General features: G+C 44.0%; 1 protein-coding gene across 2 annotated transcripts; it reads right to left on the bottom strand.

Annotated features, from left to right (window-relative positions):
* Positions 1-6707: 6707 nt before the first annotated feature.
* Positions 6708-24889, bottom strand: LOC133363296 (uncharacterized). Of its 2 annotated transcripts, XM_061582699.1 has the most exons (4): positions 24766-24889; positions 14533-14748; positions 11905-11999; positions 6708-10566 (listed from the first exon to the last, which is right to left on the bottom strand). In XM_061582699.1, exons 1-4 carry the CDS (start codon positions 24884-24886, stop codon positions 8470-8472), a joined length of 2529 nt encoding a protein of 842 aa, XP_061438683.1. In that variant the 5' UTR covers positions 24887-24889; the 3' UTR covers positions 6708-8469. The 2 variants fall into 2 exon arrangements, with proteins under 2 accessions (XP_061438683.1, XP_061438685.1); XM_061582701.1 differs by lacking the exons at positions 11905-11999; positions 24766-24889 and having other exon boundaries at positions 14533-14562.
* Positions 24890-25025: the final 136 nt, after the last annotated feature.

Here is a 25025-nt window from a genome sequence, read left to right as displayed (position 1 = left end):
GGAAAGTGTGCCTAGAATTACAGCCTTGGAACCTTGGTTAAACTGTGATGAAACCCAATCTTAGAAAGCTGCTCTAGCTGGTTCTTTAAAGCCCTAATATAAAATATATTAGTTCCAGAAGTACAAATTCGATAGTGTCTCATTAAGATGCAAACAAAATTGGATCTCTCCTTCACCCCTACATGCATACCTTCTGCCCCTCCCCACCCAATGGCATCTTTCCTCGCCTCTACAGCAAGTGCATAATTTGCTATAGCAATCTTCTTTGTCTACAAGCAGCGTTTATCTCTTGTGGTTTGCAGGTAGATTACATGGCCAAAAAAAGAAATCTCAAGACTATTTTTCAAATGGCATATACCTGACAATGGAGCAAGGGGCTCCCAGACCTTTTTTTGAATAGGTAAATTGAGGAACAGCACAGAGAAGCAAGAGCAGAAGAGATTTCGAGAGTCAATGGAATTAAAATGGTGGACCATCTTTCTTCTATAAACTCTAGGCTTCCCAATAGTTTCCTCTGGGTGTTCAGTAGGCATCTATCAATGTGGTCCTATTATGAGTATGTATTAAGCAGCAGTGAATACATAGTCACTTCTGATTTTATTGACACTAGATCCAGACATCTACCTTCAAAGGCAGGGTTGGGGAATATATAGCCACTCCAGCTACCATAATCCCTCACCATTGGCCATGCTGGCTGGGGCTGATGGGAGTTTGAGTCCAGCAACACCTGGAGGGCCACAGGTTCCCCAGCCCTGCTCAAAAGGGTTGTTTCATTTTGGCTTCAATCCTGTGGATGCATACTACAGAGTAAGTCACACTGAACTAAATAGGACTTCGTTCCTAGTTAGGGTTGCCAGGTTCTTGGCCTGAGACTGATCCTGTATCTTTAGGAGAAGAGAAAGTCAGCCAAGTGCAGGTGTTCTTGCAACGCTCTAATGAGAAAAACCACAAGGTGGAATTCTTTCTTCCCCCTGCACAACTTTTAAAGATACAGAAGACCTCTTGGAGGCTGGGCCTGGCCTCCAAGAGGTCTTCTGTATCTTTAAAAGTTGTGTAGGGGGAAGGGAGAATTCCACCTTGTGGTTTTTCTCATTACAGTGTTGCAAGAACACCTGCACTTGGCTGACTTTCTCTTCTCCTAAAGATACAGGATCAGTCTCAGGCCAAGAACCTAGCAACCCTATTCCTAGTAGATATGTATTAGATCTCACTCTTTATCACCATTATGTATATGAATTTCTGATCATTTTTCCAGATAGTGAGATTACTGCAATTGCGGGGGGGGGGGAACCTATTGGATAATACTTGTGACAATGTATTTTTCCTTCTTTCCCACCCTACCATGTCCATGCTGCTTTGTGAGATTTCTACATTCCAGCTTTCTCCCCCACCCCCACAAAAACCAGGCCTGTACCTAACAAAGTTGTCCCATTTGTGCAAGGACTTTCATTTGTGCAAGGGAACGTCCTCCCCCTCTTTGTCGGGTATGCTTTAACCTGGATTCCTGCATGGAGCAAGGAGGTTGGACTCGATGGCCTTATAAGGTTCCTTCCAACTCCACTATTCTATGATTCTTCTCCTTGTGCACTCCCCAAAATCTACTCCGGAGGGTTGTGGAAATCCATAGAAAAGATTTGGAGGCTGTGCAGGGGGGAGGAGATGGCGGGAAGGGAAGTCCATTGTGCAAGCACGGTTTTTTGTCCGAATGGGACAACTTCGTTGCATGCTGCTATTTGTTATTAGCAGAGAATTTATGATGCGGTGGATTTAAGCTATGTGTACTGCACGTGTGAGTTTACCTGAAAGGAGCAGGTGTTTCCCCTGCAGCCAATCACTGCAAACACTGAGACTTTAGACTTTATAAAATAAAAAGCTCTTTTATTTACAGAAATACATAGTTGATAGGAAAGCATAACTAGTTCTAACTAAGTTGGAGACGCAATGGACAGCCTTGGTCGTTGGCCCCATATTGGAGGAGAGGAACAAAGACAAAAATGTCTCCTCTCCCTCAGCTGGATGGAGAAGAAAGAAGTAAGGATGGAAGTGAGATCAGCTCCCTGAGAATATCAGTTTACAATGGAAGGAAGATAGGTAGAGGTACACAGGTAAGGTTAGGCAGCCTAGGCAGCTGGAAGACCTCCTCTCTATGTATGCAAAGAAAACCAGACAAGAGTTACTGCCATACTGCCAACAGATACAAGCCCTACTTTGTAGTCTGAGTGCGCACATATTTCCCACACTGCTCCTGCGCCACTCCAGCACTTCCAGCTCCAGCTCTTGCCCTTTTCTGCCTTACTGTGCCATAGGAATGATGCATATTTAGTGGCAAGGATACTACTATCTCACTGCAAACTCGAACACATGGCACAGGTAGAAATTTTCTTTCTCGGACTTATAAAATCAAATCAAACACTTGCATGAGTAATAGTAAATGTCTTCGAATTAAATGATGGATCTTGCAGGTCCAAATGGGAAAAGTAATTGCTTTTGAAGAAAGTAGATACCATTCCACAAACATATCTCAGTGGCCTTTTGCGGTCCTTGTATGCATTCACACACTCTCATTCTCTTAAACTTTGCATAGAATATATGGAATAAAACTACCAACACAGCTATAAATATTGGCTCATATGTAGTTGAGCAATGTGCTCAACGAAACAAAGAGCTAGGAGACGATGAAGCTGCCTTATATGGTGTCAAAGCACTTGTCTGTCTAGCTCAGACTTGTTTGCACTGTCTGACAATGGTTCTCCAGCGTTTCTGAACAAGGGAATTTTCCAACCCTGTCTGGAGATGCCAGAGGCTGAACTCTGAGCCTGAATGCAAAGCATGTGCTCTACCACTGAGTTACAGGCCCACCCATAAAGGTCATGGGGAAATGGACTGTCAGTACATGACCTCTAAGTAAATGGAAAATATTAAAGGGGTGCAAATGCAGAGAATATGGTAAACACAATTTGAAAGGAAAAGGATATTTGAATAAGTATGTTGATATTTTGATTATGTGTGTTAATGTTAAGTAACTGAGGCTGCAATTCTAAGTGTAGGCACACTTAGGGAATATAATATTGTATTGAAGTTAATGGGACTTACTTCTAAATAAACATGGTAAGGATCGAGCTGTGAGTCCTGAGTATCAGGTGGCACTTGGATACTTCTAAGTCTGCACTGCATTCCTAACTTCCTCTGAATTGCTCTCCAGGTGCTACAAACCATAGAACATATGGACTGCTGGTTGATTTTGAACTGGTGTTTCAGCTAGTTGGGTTTCTGATAATGGACTATGTATTGTTGCTGGAATCATGTAAGTCTCCTCTTTCTCTCACCCCAGCCCCCCATTACTTGCAGGTTGATTCTGAAGAGTAATTTATATGCAAGATCAATGAAGATTATAAGCTGGTCAGTGTTGTAAACTGGGATAGTAACAATGATCTGGGGTTGCCAACAGCGTCCACGTGGATTTCTGCATATAGGGGTTGGATTTCAAGAGTTATTGCTGGAAAATTGTGATGAGGAGATCCATAAGAGTGGAGTGTATGAAACACCCGAGTCTGTCTGTCTGTCTGTGTCTCTGTCTCATACCAATATGTCTGCAACCAGTTTGTCTTTCCATGAACTTCCAAGACTTAATAGGAAAATTATATACTTCTCTCTTTTTAAAAAAAAACACATAAAAATGTAGCCGTTCATATGTAAGACCCCAAGGGAAGAAAAAAATAGCTGTAAATGCATATTCTTCTTCTTGGATACAATTTAAACATTGCAAAATTTATCTTTGTCACACAGAGCCAACACTTAAGAAGCCAGTGGGATTTTGCCATTTCAGATGTGCTGTTTTATTCCAGCTCTTAATGGTTTAGGAGGGAATTAGACTGAAGTCAGTTCCCACTGTTATTATACTGCAGAAATATGATTTTCTACCAACATCTTCCCTGATGACATGTTGCACAGTAACAGAATAAAAACTTGTTTTGTCTCTCCAGCTTATTCAAATCTGGAGGCTAAAAAAACACATTCCATTGTTGCACTCAAAGTGATACTGGAAGGTATATTTGACAAAGAGGGGCTCATTGAAGGTTGTCATATAGAAAATACAGGGCCAAATTCAGAGCTCTTTTTCCAGGGTCCCAAGACTAGCAAAGGATCCTCAGACTCAACAGCAGTGCTAATCATGGTTTGCATGAAAGACACATGAAGGTCAGAAGTCCTCTTCATGTGTAGGGTGAGTGGATGCACATGGACAAGCCCCACCCCTAATCTCACCAGGCATGCTCATTCCACCCGATCTTCCTGCTCCCATGTGCATTCAGCTGAAACTACTTAGAATAGGGGTAGTCACTGTAGTGTCTTCCAGATGTGTGGACTACAACTCTCATCATTGCTGACCATTGAAGATGTCATCTGAGATTGATGGGAGTTGGAGTTTACAGCATCTGGGGGATACCATGCTGGCTGTCCTTGGCTCAGAAGCCTCCTCTGTGATTGTTAAACCTGATGACATACAGAAAGGATGGGAAAATTGTGTCCCCTACAGCAGGAGTGGGGAACCTCTGGCCTGTGGGACAAACTTGGCCTGCACATTATTGCCAGCTGGTCTGCAAGGCGATTTTGGGGAAGCCACAACCACCCAGCCTGTGAGGCAGGTAAGAGAGGGCTGTGATGTTCCTATATTAATGTATATATGGTGTTGGTTGTTTAGAAGATACATGGTAAGTGGAGTGAAAGAGGAGGGGGAGTGAATGGGCAGTAGAATGCTAGATGATTGGCTGGGTGTTTAAAATGGCTGACAGTATAAAGGAAGAGTGAGAGTGGAATCTGGGGGGAGAAGAGAAAGAGTGGGTTGCTTGGTGGGTTTGAGAGAGTGGTTTGCCAGGAGAGAGTGGAGAAGGAGGGGGGTGGAGTTCGGATTAGTATTGAGTAAAACCATATGCTTATGTGCCTTAAGAAGAAATCTTGTTAATCTTGTTAGCTTTGTTATCTTTAATAAATACTTAATTTGGTTTACCAAAGGCCTGATCCTTGGCTGGGGTTTCACAGACCAGAAGGGAGGGTAAGGTAATGACCAAGGCTGAAGGGGAACTGTAACAAATGGTGGCAGCGGTGAAGAGAATAACAATACCAGTATTCAGAGTCTCTGGGAATACTAGTATTAGGACGTGACTGGTGGTTGCCTAGCAGGGGGATCTGTTGAGATCTGTGCTAGAGCGGGGAGAGAAACAATAAAAAAGGACAGTCCGGACTGGTGGAGTCCCTGGTGGTGCCTAGTGACAGGCAGTAGCCACGCGCAGGTAGGAACCTGACAGGGAGAGCCAGGGAAGGGCGTCACAAGGGCTTCAAGGCTTAAAGTGGGTTCCTGATTATTCCTTTGCTGAAACAATGGGTGCTCAAGGAGGAGAACGCGGTTTTCATTAAATGGAAACTGCTTCTCCCTCCCAGCACTACTCTTTAAAGCCACCCTGCACTTCTGCTTTCTACCTCCAACATCAAAAGTGGAAAGGACAAGCGTGGGGAGACTTGTAAAGCATAGGGCTGGCAATGCCCCTGGTGGGGTGCCACAAGAGATTTTGATAGATGGGTGGGGCAACCCACCTGTCCATCATGTGACTGTGACATCATCATGAAGCAATGTGATTGACATTTGGGTTGCCCCTGTCCACCTGCCAAAGTGGGCTCATGGAGATTGTAATGTCTTCTTTTCTGGAGATGTGTGGAATCTGGCAATTGTCCCTTTAATGCCCTATTTGTAGCTTATTTTGGGGTCTGAAATTGCTTTATACTGTGCTTATATGCCACAGTAGAAAGTAGAAACTTAGAGCTGCGTCAGAATGGATAGTGTCATCTGATGTTATAAGAGAGGAATGGGGGCTATTCAGTAGTGTCAGACATCCACCTGGTCACAGAGACTTGGTGGCTCTTTCATGTGGCTAGCTTTCATGGAGCCTGGGAACACTAGATGAGCTACAAGGACAACAGGTGTCTAGTCAAGTGATGTTTTGACTACAAAGGGGTGAGATCATGAGAAGCCACTGTGTTGGAACAGAATAGTAAATATCCAGTGAGTGTTTCCCTTTATAGTACATGGCAGTGCCATGTATTGGCCTCTTACAAGACTAGAAATTACTCATAAACCTCAGTCTTTCTGGTCTATAAAGAACAGCACAGAGCACAGTGCAAGGCACAACACATCAGGCATCAAACATAGTTCAGTGTCCTGAAGGCCTAGGGAGGGCTGTCAGACCGACCCACGGGAGGCTTCCTTCTCTGAACGATCAGGGAAGGGAGTCTCTTCAGTAGCTGAGAGGTTGTATATTATCTGCTCTGTATAATTATGCCTACCTGTAGTGTTATGCTCTAGTGCCCTGGGCTCCTTCTGGGAGGAAGAGCAGAGTATAAATTTATTTATTTATTATTTGATTTATATCCCTTCCTTCCTTCCAGCAGGAGCCCAGGGCGGCAAACAAAGCACTAAAAACACTTTAAAACACCATAAAAACAGACTTTAAAATACATTAAAACAAAACATCTTTAAAAACATTTTTCAAAAAAAGCTTTTAAGAACATATTTTTTAAAAAAAGGTTAAAAACATCTATTTTTTTTAAAGGTTTAAAAACACATTAAAAAGCTATTCCAACACAGACGCAGACTGGGATAAGGTCTCACCTTAAAAAGCTTATTGAAAGAGGAAGGTCTTCAGTAGGCACCGAAAAGATAACAGAGATGGGAGGGAATTTCAAAGGGTAGGTGCCACCACACTAAAGGTCCGTTAAATTAAACAAATAAATAGTGCTAAGTAACTACTTAGCACATCCTGGTGTCAATCTTCATCATCTGAACTCATTCAAAAGAAAATATCTCCCCCACTCCCAGGCAAATGCCAAAGGGGTTACAGAACTCCACATGTGCCCTACAGACAGTGTGAAAGGGCTAGTATGAGAACTCTGTTTTTATGCCCTGCCTTTAATGCACCTCTCATTGAACATGCCTTGTTTAAGAACCTAGGAAGCTGCCTTATCTCGACTCAGACAATTGGTCCATCTAGCTCAGCATTGTCTACACTGACTGGCAGCGGCTCTCCAGGGTTTCAGGCAGGAGTCTCTCCCAGCCCTGCCTGGAGATGCACAAACTCAATTGTCAATGCATAAGGGATGCTGTATAAACATCCCTTCACACCCAGGGGATCAGAGCCGTAAGGTAATGTGCAGTTTTTAGAAAGATGTCAAAGAGTCAACTTCACCCTAGGCATAGTATGCAAATTCTCTTTGTTCACTTGGTGTCTCATTGTATTCTGGCCCAATGAGCACTAATAAGAAGCACGTATCTAGGATTCAATGTGATGCTTTTGTTGCTAAGTACTGTAGGTGGTTTTACATAAAGATACCAACAACAGTCTCCTACGCCAGGCTTAGAAATGAACTGGGGTACATGCAATCCACCTCAAGATGAGAGGTGAGGTTTACAATTTCCTGAATTATTCTTTGGCTCAGATCAAAATCCAAGCCACAGAAGCATTCCTGGCTTCCTACCCATCGCATCCCTCTCTGCTGATCTGGAGTGGCAGGCGGGGAAGGGTACCGCTGCACACCTGGCCTTCCAGCTGCTTACCATGAGGGAGAAGTGAGAAGGCAGGGAGATTGGGGCTGTAAGGCCACATCGGTGGAACCAATCCAGCGCTCCCCCTGGCGGACCTGCATAGCCCTGACCACCTTGCTGCCTCACCCTTACCCCTGGCTGCTTCTGCTGCCACCCCTTACCATCAGGTGAAAGTTGTCACCACAACCTTCAGTTCCCATTTGTTTGAAGGGCATTTCTGCGGGAGCAGCAACAAAGGTGGCGACCAGCTACAGGAAGACAGGAAGGGTTCCCCCAGCCCCAGTCTCTTCTTCGTCACCTTGTCATGCTGGCTAACAGCGTGGGAAGTTGTGGGGAATGAGAGATGCAGTTCTTCCATAGGTTCCTGCAAAAGGGGAGGGGGAATCAACCTACTTTGCAGATGGCCCATCTCCCTTCCTCCAGATCTCATGAAGTGAACTCCAACCATTTCTGCAAAACACCATATTTATTTACAGTCCTGTCTGGAAACCCAAACGAGGAGAATGAGTCAGTCCTGTGTCTTCTCCTCCATTCAGGAACCAGGGACCTTCCCATTTAAGGAAGGTCCGTTAATAACACAAATTCTTCATTCCACCAAAATTAGGCTAAAACTGGGAACTTTCCAGTGCAAGTTCACAGAATTCCAAACCATCACCCCTATCACTGTCTTTTCAGGATTAAGCCTTTCTTAGCTTGGTCCCCCTTGCCTCAAGATAACGGGGAACGTGTTTTAGAAAGACTTCAGCGCTGACTCAGGTGGGCTGCAACTCATTACACAGACAGCCCTAGAATAGTTCTGCCCTCCAAAATGTCAGACCGGAGCCTGCCTATTGGACCCTGTGCCTTCTGAACCAAAGAGACCACATGCCTTCATGCCTTCATCTTTGACGTCTCTTCTGGAGCCTTAGCGGTCGCTTAGTTTTCCTCTGCATGCTGGCATGGTTCAGGTCCTTCAGTGGTTGCGGAGATGTGGGCTGCTGCTGCTCCTGAAGCTGCTGCTTCTGCCCTCCTCTCTCCTTGGTCAGCAGATCCTGCATTGCTTGCATCAGCTCCTGCACTCTCTTATCCTGCAGTCGGAAGAAGAGTTCCGCCAAGTTGGTAGTAGGCAGGGAGTACTGTTGGGGTCTGGGAATCTTTTCCTCTTGCTGGACAGCATCCTCAGGTTTAGACTTCTGCTGCTGCGTGGCAGTTGAGACGTCAGAGGTGTGCGTGCTGGAGCTGGACTGGGGAAGATCTTGCTGGAAAAAAGGAAGGTTTGAAAAAGGTGGTTGGGGAGAAGTTGTGATAGTGGAGGAAGCGGCAGTAGTGAGCGTCTGGGTGGTGGCCTCGGTGGATGGGGTGGGAGCATCAGAAACGCAGGTGCAGGGAGGTTCAGCAGATGTGGCGGAAGTGGCTGTGGATACAGCAGCAGTGGTGGTCGTGGTGGTGGGAGTGACAGCACTTGTCACAGCAGCGGCGGTGGTGCTTTCAGAAAACCCAGAAGAGGACTTTGTGGTTGTGGCTGCACCAGGGTTGGGGGGATCTTCGAGCAAGAACTTAAAGAACTCATTGGTGATTTTATTCCCAATGGTGGTAGTAGGGGTCATGGGAAAGGAAGCAGCGGTTCTGGCTGCAGATCTTGTGGTGGGGAACTGAGGAGAAGATTCTGGGGTGGCCGGGGGAACAGAGGGGATAGCCTGCTCTGGGGGAGGTGCTGGAGGGCTTGAGGCAGGAGCAGTGGTGATAGAAATGGAAAGCTCAGGAACGAATTCTTGAGGTTTTGTGGCAGCAAAAGTAGCGAGTGGTTGAGGAAAGGACTCTGTAGTTTCTGAGGCAGTGGTAGTAAGAAGTTCAGGAAAAATATCTCTGGCTCTCACCAAAATAGGGGGCCTGAGAAGCTCAAGCAAGGATTCTGTGGTGGCTGAGGTTGCAGTGGATGCAAGAGGCTCAAGGGAAGAGTCTGCAAGAAGCTCAAGCAAGGACTGCCTAGTGGTTGGGACAGAAGTAGCAGCAAGAAGCTTGGGAATAGACTCTGTGGTGGCCACAGCAGCAGGGGTGGCCAGAGGTTCAGGAGAGATCTCTATGGCAGCTGTTGCAGAGGTGGCTGTGGCAGCACGGAGCTTGGGAAAAGACCCTGCGGTGATTGTGGCAGCAGTGGGGCCAAGAGACTCAAGAGAAGGCTCTGTGAGAAGCTCCAGTGGGGATTTAGTTTCAATGGTGGCAACAATGGAGGCAAGAGGTTCAAGAGGTGACTCTGCGACACGCTCCAGCGGGGATTCAGTTGCAATGGAGGCAGCAACGGCAGCAAGAGGCTCAAGAGCAGATCCTGCGAGATGCTCCAGCGGGGATTTAGTTGCAATGGCAGCAGCAATGGAGGCAAGAGGCTCAAGAGAAAACTCTGCAAAATTCTCCAGCGGGGAATCCGTTGCAATGGTGGCAGCAGTGGGGACAAGAGACTCAAGAGAAGACTCTGCGAAATGCTCCAACGGGGATTCAGTTGCGATGGCAGCAGCAATGGAGGCAAAAGACTCAAGAGAAGACTCTGCAAGACGCTCCAATGGGGATTCAGTTGCGATGGTGGCGGCAGTGGACAACAGAGGCTTGGGAGAAGACTCTGCGAGATGCTCCAGCGGGGAATCCATTAAAATGGTGTTAGCAGTGGGGGCAAGAGAAAACTCTGCAAGAATGTCACTCAAGGCCTCTGTAGTTTTGTCAGAAGTAGCAACGAGAAGCTCAGGAACAGACTCTGTGGTGGCCACAGCAGCAGGGGTGTGGGGAAGCTCAGAATAGTCCTCTGGGGCAGCTGTGGACAAGGCGGCGAGAACTTCAGGAAATGGTTCTGTGGTGGCCGGGGCAGCAGTGTGGGAAGCTCGGAGGAGGTGAATGAAAGCCTGCTCTATATATGATGGGGGCTTTGTCTCAGGTTGGGGAGAGAGGATGGAAGGAGACCAATCGCGTGGTGTACGTCTGCTGCTGTCACCTGGGCACAGAACCCTCTAAACAGAAAAATATAAACAATCAGAGCTTGGAAAAGTTACTTTTTTGAACTACAACTCCCATCAGCCCCAGGCAGCATGGCCATTGGATTGGACTGATGGGAGTTGTAGTTCAAAAAAGTAACTTTTCCAAGCTCTGTAAACAATATACACGAAACAGAAACAGACATCGTCGTTCAATGGGGTGCTCGAGCTCTTCAGTTATCAGTTCTTTGCTTCCCCTTTGAACAAGGCCGTGTACGCTCCATACCTTTAAAGCACATTTCCGAGGAACTTTATTTTGCCCCTGACAGAGATACAATTCCCAGCACCCTTAACACACTACAGCTCCCAGGATTCTTTGGGGAAAGCCATGCACTTGAAATATATGGTACGGATGCAGCCAAAATGGAGACATCCTCCCTACTTCTCTAGGAACACAGGAAGCCTGATACTGAATTGGACCAACTGGTCCATCTAGCTCAGTGCTGTCTACGCTGACTGGCTTCAGCTCTCCAGGGCTTCAGCTAGTGGCCATTCCCAGCCTTACCTGGAGATGCCGGGGATTGAACCTGAGACCTTCTGCATGCAAGGCAGATGCTCTCCCACTGAGCTACAGCCCTTCCCCAGCGTTAGGCCAAAAGGGAAAACCTCACATCTGAGGCACTCGGAAAAAGACTGAGCTGACCCACAAATAGTGTAAAACTTGGTCCCAGTTTTGCCTCTCAGGTCTGCCTCAAGACATTTTGCTGCCTTGGTCAGAGATGGCGCCCTCCCCATTCCACCTACAAAAGCGGGTTGGCTGGCAGTTGAATCCTGGTGATGGGGCAACATCCTCCATCACGGCTGAGGGCATCAGGATAGCTTGGGGTGGTCATAAGAACATGGGAACAAGCTGCCCAAGACTGAATCAGACCATTGGTCCATCTAGCTCATGTCGTGTATTGTCTACACTGACTGGCAGCCATGGTTAAGATATGGTAAGATTTATAAACCAACAACAGGCCATGGCGTGGTTTGCTCAGGGTTAATATACCATGGTTAAGTCCCTGGGTCGGGTTCAAACAATCCAGCTAAACCATGGTTTATAAACTATGGCTTAGCGTTCTGGGCGGACCAAGCCAATGTTGTGAATTCTTTGTAGAAAGGCTGGGTTAAAAATGTAATGGAACAGTGTATTCAGTGAGAACTAATTCTTACTGGGATCAAACCTATTTTCCTGGACTGCTCTGCCATTCTCTTTTCTGCCTCTGTTCCTCTGCCTTAGCTCCCTTGACTGTGTTGACCTTGTCAGCCACTTGTTTTCTTAGGCTGCCCTTTCTCCCCAATAGATTTCGCATACTTGTCGCCTTTCCTCACCTTCACAAAATACACCCTCAATGTGCAGCGATAAAAAGTGAGGGCACAGAAATCTGGGAAAGTGGGGTGTCCTGCCAGTTCAGAGCATACCTGCCCTAGGAGAGAGAAGCTGAGAGTTAGAGAAGAGTAGCTGATAAATCCCTGTTCGCACCTTCCATTTAATCTGGATTGAGACGCAATGCTTACACACCATCACTGAAATTGCTATTGCACCATCATGGTCCATGCCAACTCCTGGGAATCCAAAAGAGGGGCATGTGTGTAGGCCCTTCCATGCACTGGGGTGCTCACCCCTTCTGTTTGATCAAACGTTAAAGTCATTTTAATTGCAACCTGGAGATCTGCACTGTACCCATTATCAGGCCTGGCGTCAACAGTCAAACAGGTTGGGCACTGGCTGAGGACCCTAGCTCAGAAGGACTCCTTACCACCCCGGCCTGGCTCTTCCATCTCACTGTCCTCCTCGCTGGGTCCCTGGATATTCGTTTTAGCAGTGGGCAGGCAGCGGTGCTGCTTTTCAACAGGAGCCAAACTTGGCTCCCATCTGTGGTAGCCACCCATCATTTTAAATGACCCCAAACGTCATGCCCTCATAGGACATTTTGGTAAATTTAAATGGTGGACAGCCAGCACAGATGGGTGTCCAGCTTGGCGGCTCCTGTTCAAAAGCAGCCCTGTCACTGGCTCACCACTAAAACACTTCCCACAGGCCTCGTGAGGAGGGTGGTAAGTGGTGTTGCTGCCGCGGAAGGACTCCCCCCAGCCGCACTGTGTGAAGTGTGTGTGTGTGTGGGGGGACCCATTGGGGGGCCCATGCTGAGAAGCCCGCTGAAGTGTGGTGCAAGCCCTGCCATTTATTTGGAAAGTTTCTAAATTGCCCTTCATCCTAACAGATTCCAGGACAGTGCAAAATGCTACTACAATGACTACTACTAATATAATAAACACAGCGGAGGATTCTTCATATAACATTACTAGGAGTGTCCACAGAAATACCGGGGCAGGGACAAGGTGTATGAATTGTTACTACAGGTCATTGGCAGCCCACTTCATCCACCATTACATTTAGAATTCCAGGGGAGGGGGCAAGTGCCCCCCCGACACCCTTGAACATTACCACAGAGAGGCAATAAATCATAAAACTAGAAAGCAGCAAGGGCCATCAAGCCAACTGAAAATGCCTGAGCAAATAAAAATATGTTGACCTGGTGGAGGTTACTCCAGAGCCAGAGCCCCATTATGGAAAGGAAAAAGCGCTCTTCTGAAAACAATTTTACCCGCTGAAAGTACTCTGAGAAGGGCTTCATCTGAAGATCAGAATGGAGGGGGGCAAATTGGTATGGCAGGTGGCATTCCTTCAGGTATTGGATCCTGAGCAATTTAAAGGCTTTCAAGGTAAGTACCTTTTACATTTCCTGATGTAGTAGGCCAGCGGTAGCCAATGTGATGTCCTCCATTTGTTGTTGGATGACAGCTTCCTGATGACTGGCCTTGCTTGTTGGCGCTGATGGAAGGTGTAGTCCAGCAACATCTGGAAGGCACCCCATTGACGATGCCGGTAATAGGCGGTGGTGCAGTTGTAGCTCCTCCCAAAAGTTATTCCCCTGGTCCTATTGCTCATCAGGGCTGGCACCAGGCATGACTGGGCCCTTGGGCACCAGCCTGCCCCAGGCCCATGGTGCCTGCCCACACCTACCTCTCCTGCTGCGGTAAATGCTGGCCGCACTGTGCGCGCATGCCTACCATCAACCAAGATGGCATCAGAGGCATCAGCCCCTTAGGGAAGCCTCGGCCACCATCTTGGTTGATGGCAGGCATGCGCGCAGCGTGGCCAGCATTCACCCCAACGGGAGAGGTAGATGAGGTATGCAGGCAGGCACTGTGGGCCTGCATGGTTGTAGGGAGGGTGCCTGGGAGCTCTCTCTCTGTGATCTGCAGCAGGATCAGAAGCCGACACAGCTACAAATTGTGGAACAGGAGCGCTACTCACCCACCCTAAGGAGGGGAGCCTCTGGAACCCAGGGGCCCTTGGCGAGGGCCCGACCTGGCCGCCCTCTGGTGCTGGTCCTGTTTTCCATCCTCCTTCCCTGTCTGTAATAAGCAGAATTCCAGGTGCACTACACAGCAGGTGGCATGTGGAGGCAGAGAAGAGGACCGAGGAAAAGGGCAGGAGAAGCAACAACAGCCTCATCACCTCCGGCATGGGGGAATTTTAAAGGTACAGTGCAGGTCCTTTGTCTTCATCTCCTCTGTAAGCTTAATTAAAATAACTTTTGCCAAACCTACCTGCAGCAGATCTTCCTCATGCCAAGAAAATGACTAGATTTATTTGTATTGAGGTCATGTTCATGTATCCAGAGAGCAACCACCCAAAGTTGCCTTGCTTTATGATTGGAGAGTAGCTTTAAGTCTTTACTGACCTCTGTGTGCATATTTGAATTTAAACATGTCCAAAATAAGCCTGCCAGCAAGAAGATCTGCTGCCAGGTAAAAGTTATTTTAGTGAAGCTTGCAGAGGAACTGAAGTCTTGCAAGCAGCTCCACTTTGATCTAACAGCTGGGCTATCTAGGTATAATCTAATTACTTTACAGGGAATCTGAGACACTCCTGTCAATCTGACCATTTACCTTCAGGAATGACTCCATGGTTTTCATACTGGTCCAGTGTCTGGATCAGGGGATTCTGGCAGCCATATGTGGCTCTTAAGAAGCAAACAGCAGCGTTCTGATGAAAGCTATTGAGGATACTAAAGAAGTGCTCATATTCGGCATCTGAGAGTGGCGTTCCAGCTAGCGATGGCTCTTGTATCTGTGTGTCTGCAGTGAGAAGCCATTTTGAGAGAACTGCATAAAAGAAACAAAGAAATGAGCCCTGGTTTAAGCCTATGGAAAGTATATTAACGTTGCAAGGCTGAACAAAAAGCTTGTTGCTTACCCCTTGGGAATTCTGTTCAGCAGCCAGTGTGCCAACCCATGTCTACAACAGGGCCTGCAAAAGGTCTCAGTAAAATTACCCTCAAAAATCCACAAATGCATCAGAGACTGTTTGGTTTTGCTCAGTTCCTGTTTGCATTGGCTCAATAATTCCCCAAGGGCCTCTTTCCCTCCCCAGCAGTAAAAAACAAAAAAACCAAGCAATAATTAATTAAACAGTGCATCATTTGCTGCCATTTTGGACACCCCATATCAGCTGCCTAATGTTAGGGCCAGCCTCTCAGACTCTTATCAGTGGCCAACCACTTATCAGAAGGAGAGTCAATGATAGTGGCCTACTTTGACCTGTTTGTATTCCATACTGATTCCTACTTCAAGAAATGTTACTTTAAAGTTCCAACATATGCTATATTGGAACAAGAAGCACTGTGGTATCAGCACAGGGCATCTTTGAGCAGCCACTGGAGCCCCAACATCCCAGCACCAGCCCTGGGTTCCTCTTTAATTGGTGCTCTGATCCAATGAGTGGCTTATCCTGGCCGTTGTCATCTAAATTTCCCACAATGTTTTGGAGCAACATTATGAAAGCAAAATGGCAGCTTCATCAAAGTGCTGATGTCACCACCACCAAGGAACCTTGTGGTGCCACGAGTGCCCACTGACACAGAGAGGTACACCTCAGGTTCTGTCTTGGAGAAGGAAAATAAAAATGGGGGATGGGTGAGAGAAGCAATAATCGTTGTGGGCAACTTTGGGGAACATTTGCTTTCGCGTACATCATGGGGTGCTTCCAGATTGTCACTATTTTCAGGTGAGATTCCATCACATGCTGGCAAATTCAGGTTGCACAATTAAAGCTGGTTTGGAGACCTTGTGCAACAAACCTGCTCCCCAAAAATATCAGAACTTTTGTAATAAGAAAAGTGATGGGAAAATGCAATGGAACGATGTTTGCTTTGACACATCATCTAACCTCTCTGCAATATCATCTAGCCTCCCCACAAACAAATCAGAATGAACAGTCAATAAATAGTTGACATCATCTGATCCCCCTGCAAACAAATCAGGATGAAAGCTCAATAAACAGACTGTCTGGAAGTAACCATGGAGTCTGCTTTGTAACCGTTTGGAAGGGTCAGACTCTGCTCTTTGCTTAAATCAGGAGTGACGGTATGGAGAAAGGAGTTGCAGTGCAGACAATGGGGTTGGAAGGAGAACTGCCATGTAACAGTTTTCTCTTCTTATGGTAGTTGTCAATGGAATTTTGCAAGATCAACGTTACAAATTGTTGTAACCAGCCCAACATAGAAGCAAGGGGGATATTAAAGGATTGATTTACTGACTGGATTAATTAATAAACTTACTAACTAGCCAACTGCCACATACACAAACACTCATTTAAGCCAGTGACATGAAACTAAATATTGGTTAACCCTGTTCTTGTCTTTTGTTTTAAACCCCTGTAATTTTTATTTAGGATGTGGAGCCTCATGCATGTTAACTTGAAAGTAAGTGGGGAGGGGTGGGGAGAGCTCATGGCAGTTGTAGTCCAAAACATTTAGAGGGCACCAGGTTGGCCAAGGTTGGAGTGGATAAACTGTCTCACTCACCAAGAGCAAGCAGGAAAACCTGTGTGACTGGGTGCCCCCTCATCTTCCTGGCAGAGGCTTTGGACACAGGGTTGATCTAAAGAAGGAATCATTAGCAAGCTGTACAGATAAAGGAAGTTCTTGGGTTCTTTGAATCCTCACTTTATTCTGTTCGCCTAACCACTGCTTCAATTCAGGCCTCTTGGGGAATCAAGGGAGAATGGCAAGGAAGTCCAACAAGGAACCCCTACAATGGGCTAGGTCACAAGGGATGCTTGTGACATCACTGGTCAGCAAGGTTCTTTCCTTCTCATTTTTGCTGGGAAAATGATCTGACTGCCCTCATTGCTTTCTGTATTCTATATTACTTCTTCCCCTCAGTGACACTGCTGGTGTTGCGGCCAGGATATGATGGAAGAGCCGCGGAAGACAGCTATGTATGAATTTGATCTTAACCTCACACAGCAAATAAGAATACAGTTTTGTATTCCTTCCATATACATGGAGTGGGGCTATTGCAATCCTTTTATCAGTCAATTAATGAACCAGTTTTAAATCTGTGGGGGCAAATTTTAATCAGAGAGTCTGACAGCTGTTTATTGTTGAAGCCCCTTGATTCTGATGCACGACTATTGCAGAGAGTGAAAAATATAATTAGCAGGGCCTCTTCCCTGGGCCTGCCTGGGCCTCTCCCCTCTAGCCTTTCAATAGCCAATCACTTTGGCTTGTATTCAGCTATGGCCTACTCAGAGTAGACCCAATGAAATTAATAAACCTAAGTTAGTAATGTTCATTAACTTAGTAAGTCTACTCTGAGTAGGACTAGTGTTGAATACCACCCTCTGAAACTTAGCAGAAGGGGCAATGAGAACTATTCCAGCCTATTATCTTTTCTGTTGACCTATTTGGTTTGTGTAACATCATCATCACATTTATATCCCAACTTTTCTCAAAGTGGCATACATAGTTTTCTCCATCTTCATTTTATTCTCACAACAATCTTGTAAGATACTTAGGCTGAGAGAAAGTGACTGACCCAAGGTCATTGAGTGACTTTCATGCCTGAGTCGGGATTTGAACCCTGGTCCTAGTCCTCTACCCACGGCAATAAACTGGCTATATTATATATATTTTTTCTTAGCTGCCCCGACTTTTTGGTTGAAGAAGAGTGAGAGGGCAGGTATAAAAGTAGTAACGTTCGTCCAGTCGGCCACTTTTTCGTGCTTGTAGTGGGATAAGTGTGCCAGAGCCAACAATCTTGGGCTGGACTGATGGAGCATGTATCAGCATGAAAGGGTAGAATCCTGAGTCATACCATTTCAAGATGCATGGGAGAAGGAGGAGGAGATCTCTTTCCCCTGTCTCTTCCATGTCCCATCCATTAGCTTTGCGCCACAGAGAAATCTATTTCCACATTTTGAATTAAATGCTAATATACACAATGACATTTTTGAAAGAACCACTTGCACTGGTGAGGACTGATTAAGTAGGCTTACGCATTCATGAGTTCAGGACTGCAAAATCAAATTCTGCTGACTTGCTTGTGTGAAGAGCTAACTCTGACCAAACACCACAGACAGAATTATGCCACTCAGTTTCACCCTAAATACATTGGCTGTATGGCTCAGTGACACAGCGCATGATCTGTGTGCAAAACATCCCACTCCCTGGCATCCCCAGGTAGAGCTGGAAGAGACTTCTGCCTGAAACCCTGGAGAGCTTCTGCCAGTCAATATTATAGATGATACTGAGCTAGATGTTCCCATTGCCTGACTTGGTATAAGGCCTCTTTCTTTGTTCCTGTGTCCTTTTCAGATGAATCGGTTCACATGTTAGTTCTGAGTTGCACAGAGCAATGAAGTGGTATCTGCGTGAGAGAGCTTGGCCTTGCAATATCTGTAACTTGAGAGTTGAGATCTTAGGACTTCCGGGAAGGGTGACTTCGCTTGTGCCTGCTTTTGGGACGGGCTCCCGCCTCAAAAGAAGCATATTCAGATATAAATCAGTCAGAACATTTTTTTTTTGACTGATGAAATTTCTCCCGGGCAGGGAGAAACGTAGAGATCAACCTCAAAGCCTGTTTTTGTTGGGAGGACTGGATTTCATTAATTTATGAGATAAGGTCCAGCCAACAATGCCGGACGGACTTCCTAACAAGCTCTATCTGCTTAAGCGATACGTTTATCTTTTCTTGAAAGAGAGAACGGACTAACAGGCAAGCACCCTTCTTTCTATTATTTTTTTTACTTGGTTTAAATTGTTGCAGCAAAAGGAGATTTGTCAGATTGATCGGCTTTGGACAACTTCTGGGTGAGATATAGCTCTTCTCTGTTATTCACGAAATTAACAGCTTATCTCTGTTTCTGTCGCAAAAAGCTGTCCTGGAAGTGCATTCTAAAGATAATAAACAGAAGAGGGATTTCTATTCCTGATTTCTATTCCGAGGAATATTATATTGTCTGGGACTATTCTCTTTTTGGTCTATTTTATTTTGACGAATCTGCTTCTTCACGACGCCACTAACTGTTTTGATGCTGGGAACTAAATTTATTTTGCATTCTTGAACATAGAGAGATAAGGCAGGTTGCTCTGTTTATACTGTGATGTCATCAAGCCTGGAATATTAACCCAATTGTTGCTGAAATAAGAAGTGGTTCTTCTTTATTTTTGTTTTGCTTTGTTTTCGTGGTTTTAAAAATGGCAATCAAGAAAGTGGCTGAGAATCTGGAAGTAATTATGTTTCAGAAAATAATGGATGAGATTGAGATAACGAAACAAACCCTGCGACAGGGTAGTAAGGAGCTGAAAATTGAACTGAGCAAAATGACGCAGGAGTTTAAAGAAATAGGGGACCCTGTGAGAGAGGAGAATGAGATCAGAGATGAGAAAAGAAAAAATAAAGGGAAGATACAAGCCCTGGAGATTGGAACAAATGTGGAATTGGAAAAAGATCTGGAGTTTATGGATTTTAGAAATAAAATCTACTGTTTGGAATTTAACGTTATCTCTGAAGAAATTAATGAAGATATTAGAGATAAAGTTATCAATGGCTTGGATAATCTTCTGGACTGGAATGATGTGATGGAGCTTGATATACAGAAAATCTATGGAATTAACTGCAGTCATGTGACAATGGAAAAACTCTTAAGAGATGAGCCAGTGCATTTTCTAAAAAAGAAGAACACAGATATGAATTTACAACAATGTTTCAGCAACTTATTCAGAATGGATGGCAAGAAAATATTTGGGATAGAGGAAATTCCCATCAGACTCTTATTATATGACTATGGCTACAACAGCAAGATTATTATGGAATACTGATAATGGAAGATTGGACACTGAAATTACTGGACTTAACAGGACTATTGAAGATGGAAGATGGAACTAATAGGGATAATGGAATAATGGCTATTGAAATTATTGGACCTAACAGATTCTGATGAGATGGATTAATCGAAATGTTTATTTGGACTATGATTATGACAATAAGATTATTATAATTATTAACGAGATGGATTAATTGACATGTTTATTTGGAGAAAAATTGATAGATATATTTCTTAAAGAATTGAAACCTCTCTTTGACTTTTTGTGGAAAGAATAAAGTAATGTTTATGAGATTTGATGATTAATTAAGATAACTACTGGAGGAAAGTGATTTTATAATATGATTTAAGAGACAGGATTGTTATATATTGTAGACCTATAACTGATTTGATATGTGACAAATGGGAAGTCAACATTTTATTTTTTTTTGTTTAATCATTTTTGTTTTGTTTTGTTTTTTGTCTTTGAATGTTTTATGATTTTGTTTTCTATGTTTTATGAAAATTTGAATAAAAATTATTGTAAAAAAAAAAAGAGAGTTGAGATCTTAGGACCCACCTTATTCTTGTGATTGCAATTTATTTTAAACTGTTTTTAATGCTAAATTTTAAATTGTGGTAATGAGCCCTGAGACCTTAAGGTGATGGGTAATAACTCAAATTATTAATAAATAATAATATATTATTTAGGCATCTCTCGCCCAGTTATGTGAAACCAATCATATCTGAATGTCCTCTTTTTTAAAAAAGCCAAAAGTTGTAGTTGAAATGACGCTGAAGAGGGCTTGGAGGGAATTTTCTCTCAGCTTCTTATAAGGAAGATGCTTCTGCGAATTGGTGCAAGTCAAAAAAGCAAATAAAAAAATCTGTTCAGAAGAGATTGGTGAAATATGTTGTTCCTAAAAAGGCGGATAAGAGAAAAATCAACATTTGAAATGTGATGCTGGAGGAGAGCTTTGCGCATACCATGGACTGCGAAAAAGACAAATAATTGGGTGTTAGAACAAATTAAACCAGAACTGTCACTAGAAGCTAAAATGATGAAACTGAGGTAATCATACTTTGGACACATCATGAGAAGACATGATTCACTAGAAAAGACAATAATGCTGGGAAAAACAGCAGGGAGTAGAAAAAGAGGAAAGCCAAACAAGAGATGGATTGATTCCATAAAGGAAGCCACAGACCTGAACTTACAGGATCTGAGCAGGGTGGTTCATGACAGATGCTCTTGGAGGTAACTGATTCATAGGGTCGCCATAAGTCGTAATCGGCTTGAAGGCACATAACAACAACAAAAAACCTTTCAGAGAAACTTGACTAAATTTTAACTACCCAGCTGGCAAAACTAACGGACTAAACCAACTTACTGGCTCCGCTAAACCAACTTACTTTCATAATAAAGAAAAACTGCATAGACAATCTCATAAATGTAAGGAATATGGGAAGTGTTTCAATGAAAGGCCATACCTCATACAACATCAGCGAATCTACATGGCAGAGAAACACGTTAAATGTGTTGAATATAGGAAAACTCTGTCTGGGGATGCAGACCTTGTTAAACATCAGAGAACCCACACAGGAAAGAAGCCATATCAGTGCACTGAATGTGGAAGATGCAAGTTTGTCTTAGCCTATGCACACACTATACCCTTAAGCACATTAAAAGCACATTCCACCCACCCACCCCCAAGAAGCTTGGGAACTGTAGTTTGTCAAGGGTGCTGGGAACTGTAGCTCTATGAGGAGTAAACTACTGTTCCCAGGATTCTTTGCAGGACAAATGTGCTTTGAATGTTTTAAAGGTATGGTGTGTATATAGCAATAATTAGAGGACAAATAGAGCAGACCTGTTGAAGAACATTACATTGAGCCATAGGTTGAATTCTTGGGAGAACTCAGGGACTCATCTTTAAAAATAAAAATATAGCACACTTCACTCACCTGCCGCCCTTGCTCTCTCCCACAGAGTGGATGGTTGCAGATGGCCCTATGTGTGTGTATGTTTCTGTGTAGATAATTAGCCAACACAATAGCCTGGCAGTCTATAAGCCTGAACCCATTAGCCAAGACTATATCTTATTGTAGTCAGTGGAGCATGCATAACCCTAAATATAAGGATTGCTTCCTACATGGTGATTTACTTATGTGGACTACTAATTAATTTGTAAAGCATCTAAAAGCACATTGTATTGTAATATAAACTGGTTCTCATTTCTGTATTGGACAGCATATACTGCCATGAGTGAGAAAATGAAAATCAACAAACCAAAAACGTTTTGTGTGAGGTACAAAAAAAAAAACTAGGAAAGGAAAATAATACATGCACAATTTGCAATGCAATAGGTGGAAGAAATACAAAGTAATTTTGGTTGTAATCCCAAGCCCACTTACATGCAAGTAATTTGATTGCAATCAGTGGGGATTAGTTTGAAATAAATAAGGTTATGAGTAGATGCAAATAAGAGATGTTAACACATGGAGAGATTAAATAAACCAGGAAGATACAGCCGGGGGAGGGGAGGCTAGGGTTAATGCTCAAAGGGGAAAATAATACAATTTAGAAACCTTATGATATTTAAAATGTAGGATGGGCATGATGATGAGCTGTAACAAGGGAATTGAAGTTATTTTCTTTCTCCCCTTTTTTGCATTTGACAAAGTGGGCTCTGCACCTTCCAAGTGATCTGTTTATTCAGCATTAATACTGATATGTTTGCAGGGAGATTAGAGGATGCTGCTATTTAATGAGCATTCATTCTGATTTGTTTGTGGGGAGGTTACATGATGTTTCAACACAAGTGTTATCCCACACTTTCCAGTGCATTTCTCCTTCATCTTCCTTTTTGTAAAAATTCCCTATTTTGGAGAAGCAGGTTTGTTGCACAAGACCTCTCAATCAGTTATAACTGTATGACCTGAATTTGCTGGTATGTAATTGAATCCCACCAGAAAACAGCAACATTTTGGAAGCAACCTTAGCCATGCCAAACCTAATTGAGATCAGTGGGTTGAAGTGCACCTAATTCACAGAGCAAACCTATGCATGTTTATTCAGAAAGTAAGTAGTAACCACTATGCTCAGTGGGGTTTACTCCCAAAAAATATGTGCATGGGATTGGAATCTCAACATAGGATTGCAGTCTCAGGGTACTTTCACACTAGATATTTTAATGTGGAATTGCAACTTTTTGCCCTGTAAACAGACATGGCAGAAGAGAGCACGATGTACCTGTTGAAGCACGTAAAGTTATGCCTTACAGTGGAGGAACAATGAATGAGCAGTGCTAAACACTGTCTGTCTGGAAACACCCTTATAATCTGAACCCATGCATATTTACTCAGAAATAATACACTCCCAAGAAAGTATACATAGAATTGCAGTCTTACAATTTACCATCCCTTTACTTTGAAGGATGTCTCATTGTATTTTTTCCTTTTTCCTGTTTAATATATTATTATTATTACTATTACTATTATTATTATTATTACTTAAAATTTGTATAAATAGTATTTTATTCCATTCTTCAGTAAAACTTCCAGGTAATAAACCCAAGGCACCTTTGGAGGACAGGCAGGTTATACACTTAATTAATAATGTTTATGAAGAAGTAAGCCCAATTGAGTTCAATAAGGCTTACTTTCAGGTAAGTGTGTATAGGATTGCAGCTTTAGCTATTTTTTAATGCCACATTTTGTTGATTTTTGCCACAAGACTGAGACTGCAACTGACCTAGCAGTAAGTCTCACTGAAATCAATACAGATTATTTCTAAGTAGGCATGCTTTAAGACAGGACTACACCCAGTAGTGTAGTGGCAAACTCAGAAGCGCAGGGTCCCTTCACGATAGCCACAGCCATACCTCTCCCACTTTTTTTACTGCTAGGTTGAGAATGGTATCCTTGTTAATGCCTTGTCCCACAACAACAGACTCCCTAGGAGCCAACCAGCATGAAAACAGTGTTAGCTGCTGAGAAGAGTCTTCTATGTGGCTGACTCACCTCCTTTCCCTCTGCTTGGCTCCAATCAGCAGGAAAGGATGATGGGACCCTGTTGAGAACCTGGTCCCAAAAAAGTAAGGGGTTTAAGATCCCTCCCCTCCGCAAGACCAGACGACTACACCCCTGGCTACACCCGCTTTGTTGCATGTGAGACTACTGTAAGGACAGAATATGGAGAAACCCGACTAATTCCCCATCGGAAAGGGTGTGAGACAGGGGTGTATTTTATCACCCTATTTGTTTAATCTATATGCAGAACATATTATACAGAAAGTGTGATTGGACCAAGATGATGGAGGTGTAAAAATTGGAGGGAGATATATCAATAATTTAAGATATGCAGATGATACCATACTCTTAGCAGAAACCAGCAGTGATTTGAAACAAATGCTGATGAAAGTTCAAGAGGAAAGCACAAAAGCAGGACTACAGCTGAACGTCAAAAAGGCTAAAGTAATGACAACAGAAGATTTACTGTATGTAACTTTAAAGCTGACAATGAGGACCTTGAACTTGTCAAGGATTATCCATACCTCGGCACAGTCATTAACCAAAATGGAGACAATAGTCAAGAAACCAGAAGAAGGCTAGGACTGGCAAGGGCAGCTGTGAGAGAACTAGAAAAGATCCTCAGATGCAAAGATGTATCACTGAACACTAAAGTCAGGATCATTCAGACCATGGTATTCCCGATCTCTGTGTATGGATGTGAAAGTTGGACAGTGAAAAAAGCAGATAAGAGAAAAATCAACTCATTTGAAATGTGGTATTGGAGGAGAGCTTTGCACATACCATGGACTGAGGAAAAGACAAATAATTGGGAGTTAGAACGAATTAAACAACTATTGCTAGAAGCTTAAATGATGAAACTGAGGTCGTCATACTTTGGACACATCATGAGAAGACAGGATTCACTAGAAAAGACAATAATGCTGGGAAAATGAGAAGGAAGTAGAAAAAGAGGAAGACCAAAGAAGAAATGGATTGATTCTATAAACGAAGCCACAGACCTGAACTTACAAGATCTGAACAGGGTGGTTCATGACAGATGCTCTTGGAGGTCACTGATTCATAAGGTTGCCATAAGTCGTAATTGACTTGAAGGCACATAACAACAACCCTTCCGGGCATTACTTCCTATCGACAACGAAACTCTACACAGCGCGCTCCGAGAGGACGTCATTTTTATTGCTGTCCCCCTATTGGCTCATGGGAAGTTCCCCTAGCCAATAGCATTTGGGCGCGCGGGCTCAGCGGGGGGGAGGGGGGA

The sequence above is a fragment of the Rhineura floridana genome, chromosome 8 (genome assembly GCF_030035675.1).
Source record: "Rhineura floridana isolate rRhiFlo1 chromosome 8, rRhiFlo1.hap2, whole genome shotgun sequence".
NCBI lineage: Eukaryota > Metazoa > Chordata > Lepidosauria > Squamata > Rhineuridae > Rhineura > Rhineura floridana.
Note: the sequence above shows the minus strand (reverse complement) of the source record. Positions and strands in the feature narration are given on the sequence as shown.

What these genes read in the sequence shown, in the direction of transcription:
- LOC133363296 (XM_061582699.1), bottom strand. Translation starts at nt 24,886, where the DNA reads ATGCCCGGAAGGGTTGTTGTTATGTGCCTTCAAGTCAATTACGACTTA. An exon ending in CCATGGAGTCATTCCTGAAG is followed by an intron (nt 12,000 to 14,532) that starts GTAAATGGTCAG and finishes TCTCTCTCCTAG; the next exon opens with GGCAGGTATGCTCTGAACTG. An exon ending in TGAGGGTGTATTTTGTGAAG is followed by an intron (nt 10,567 to 11,904) that starts GTGAGGAAAGGC and finishes TTTTCTGTTTAG; the next exon opens with AGGGTTCTGTGCCCAGGTGA.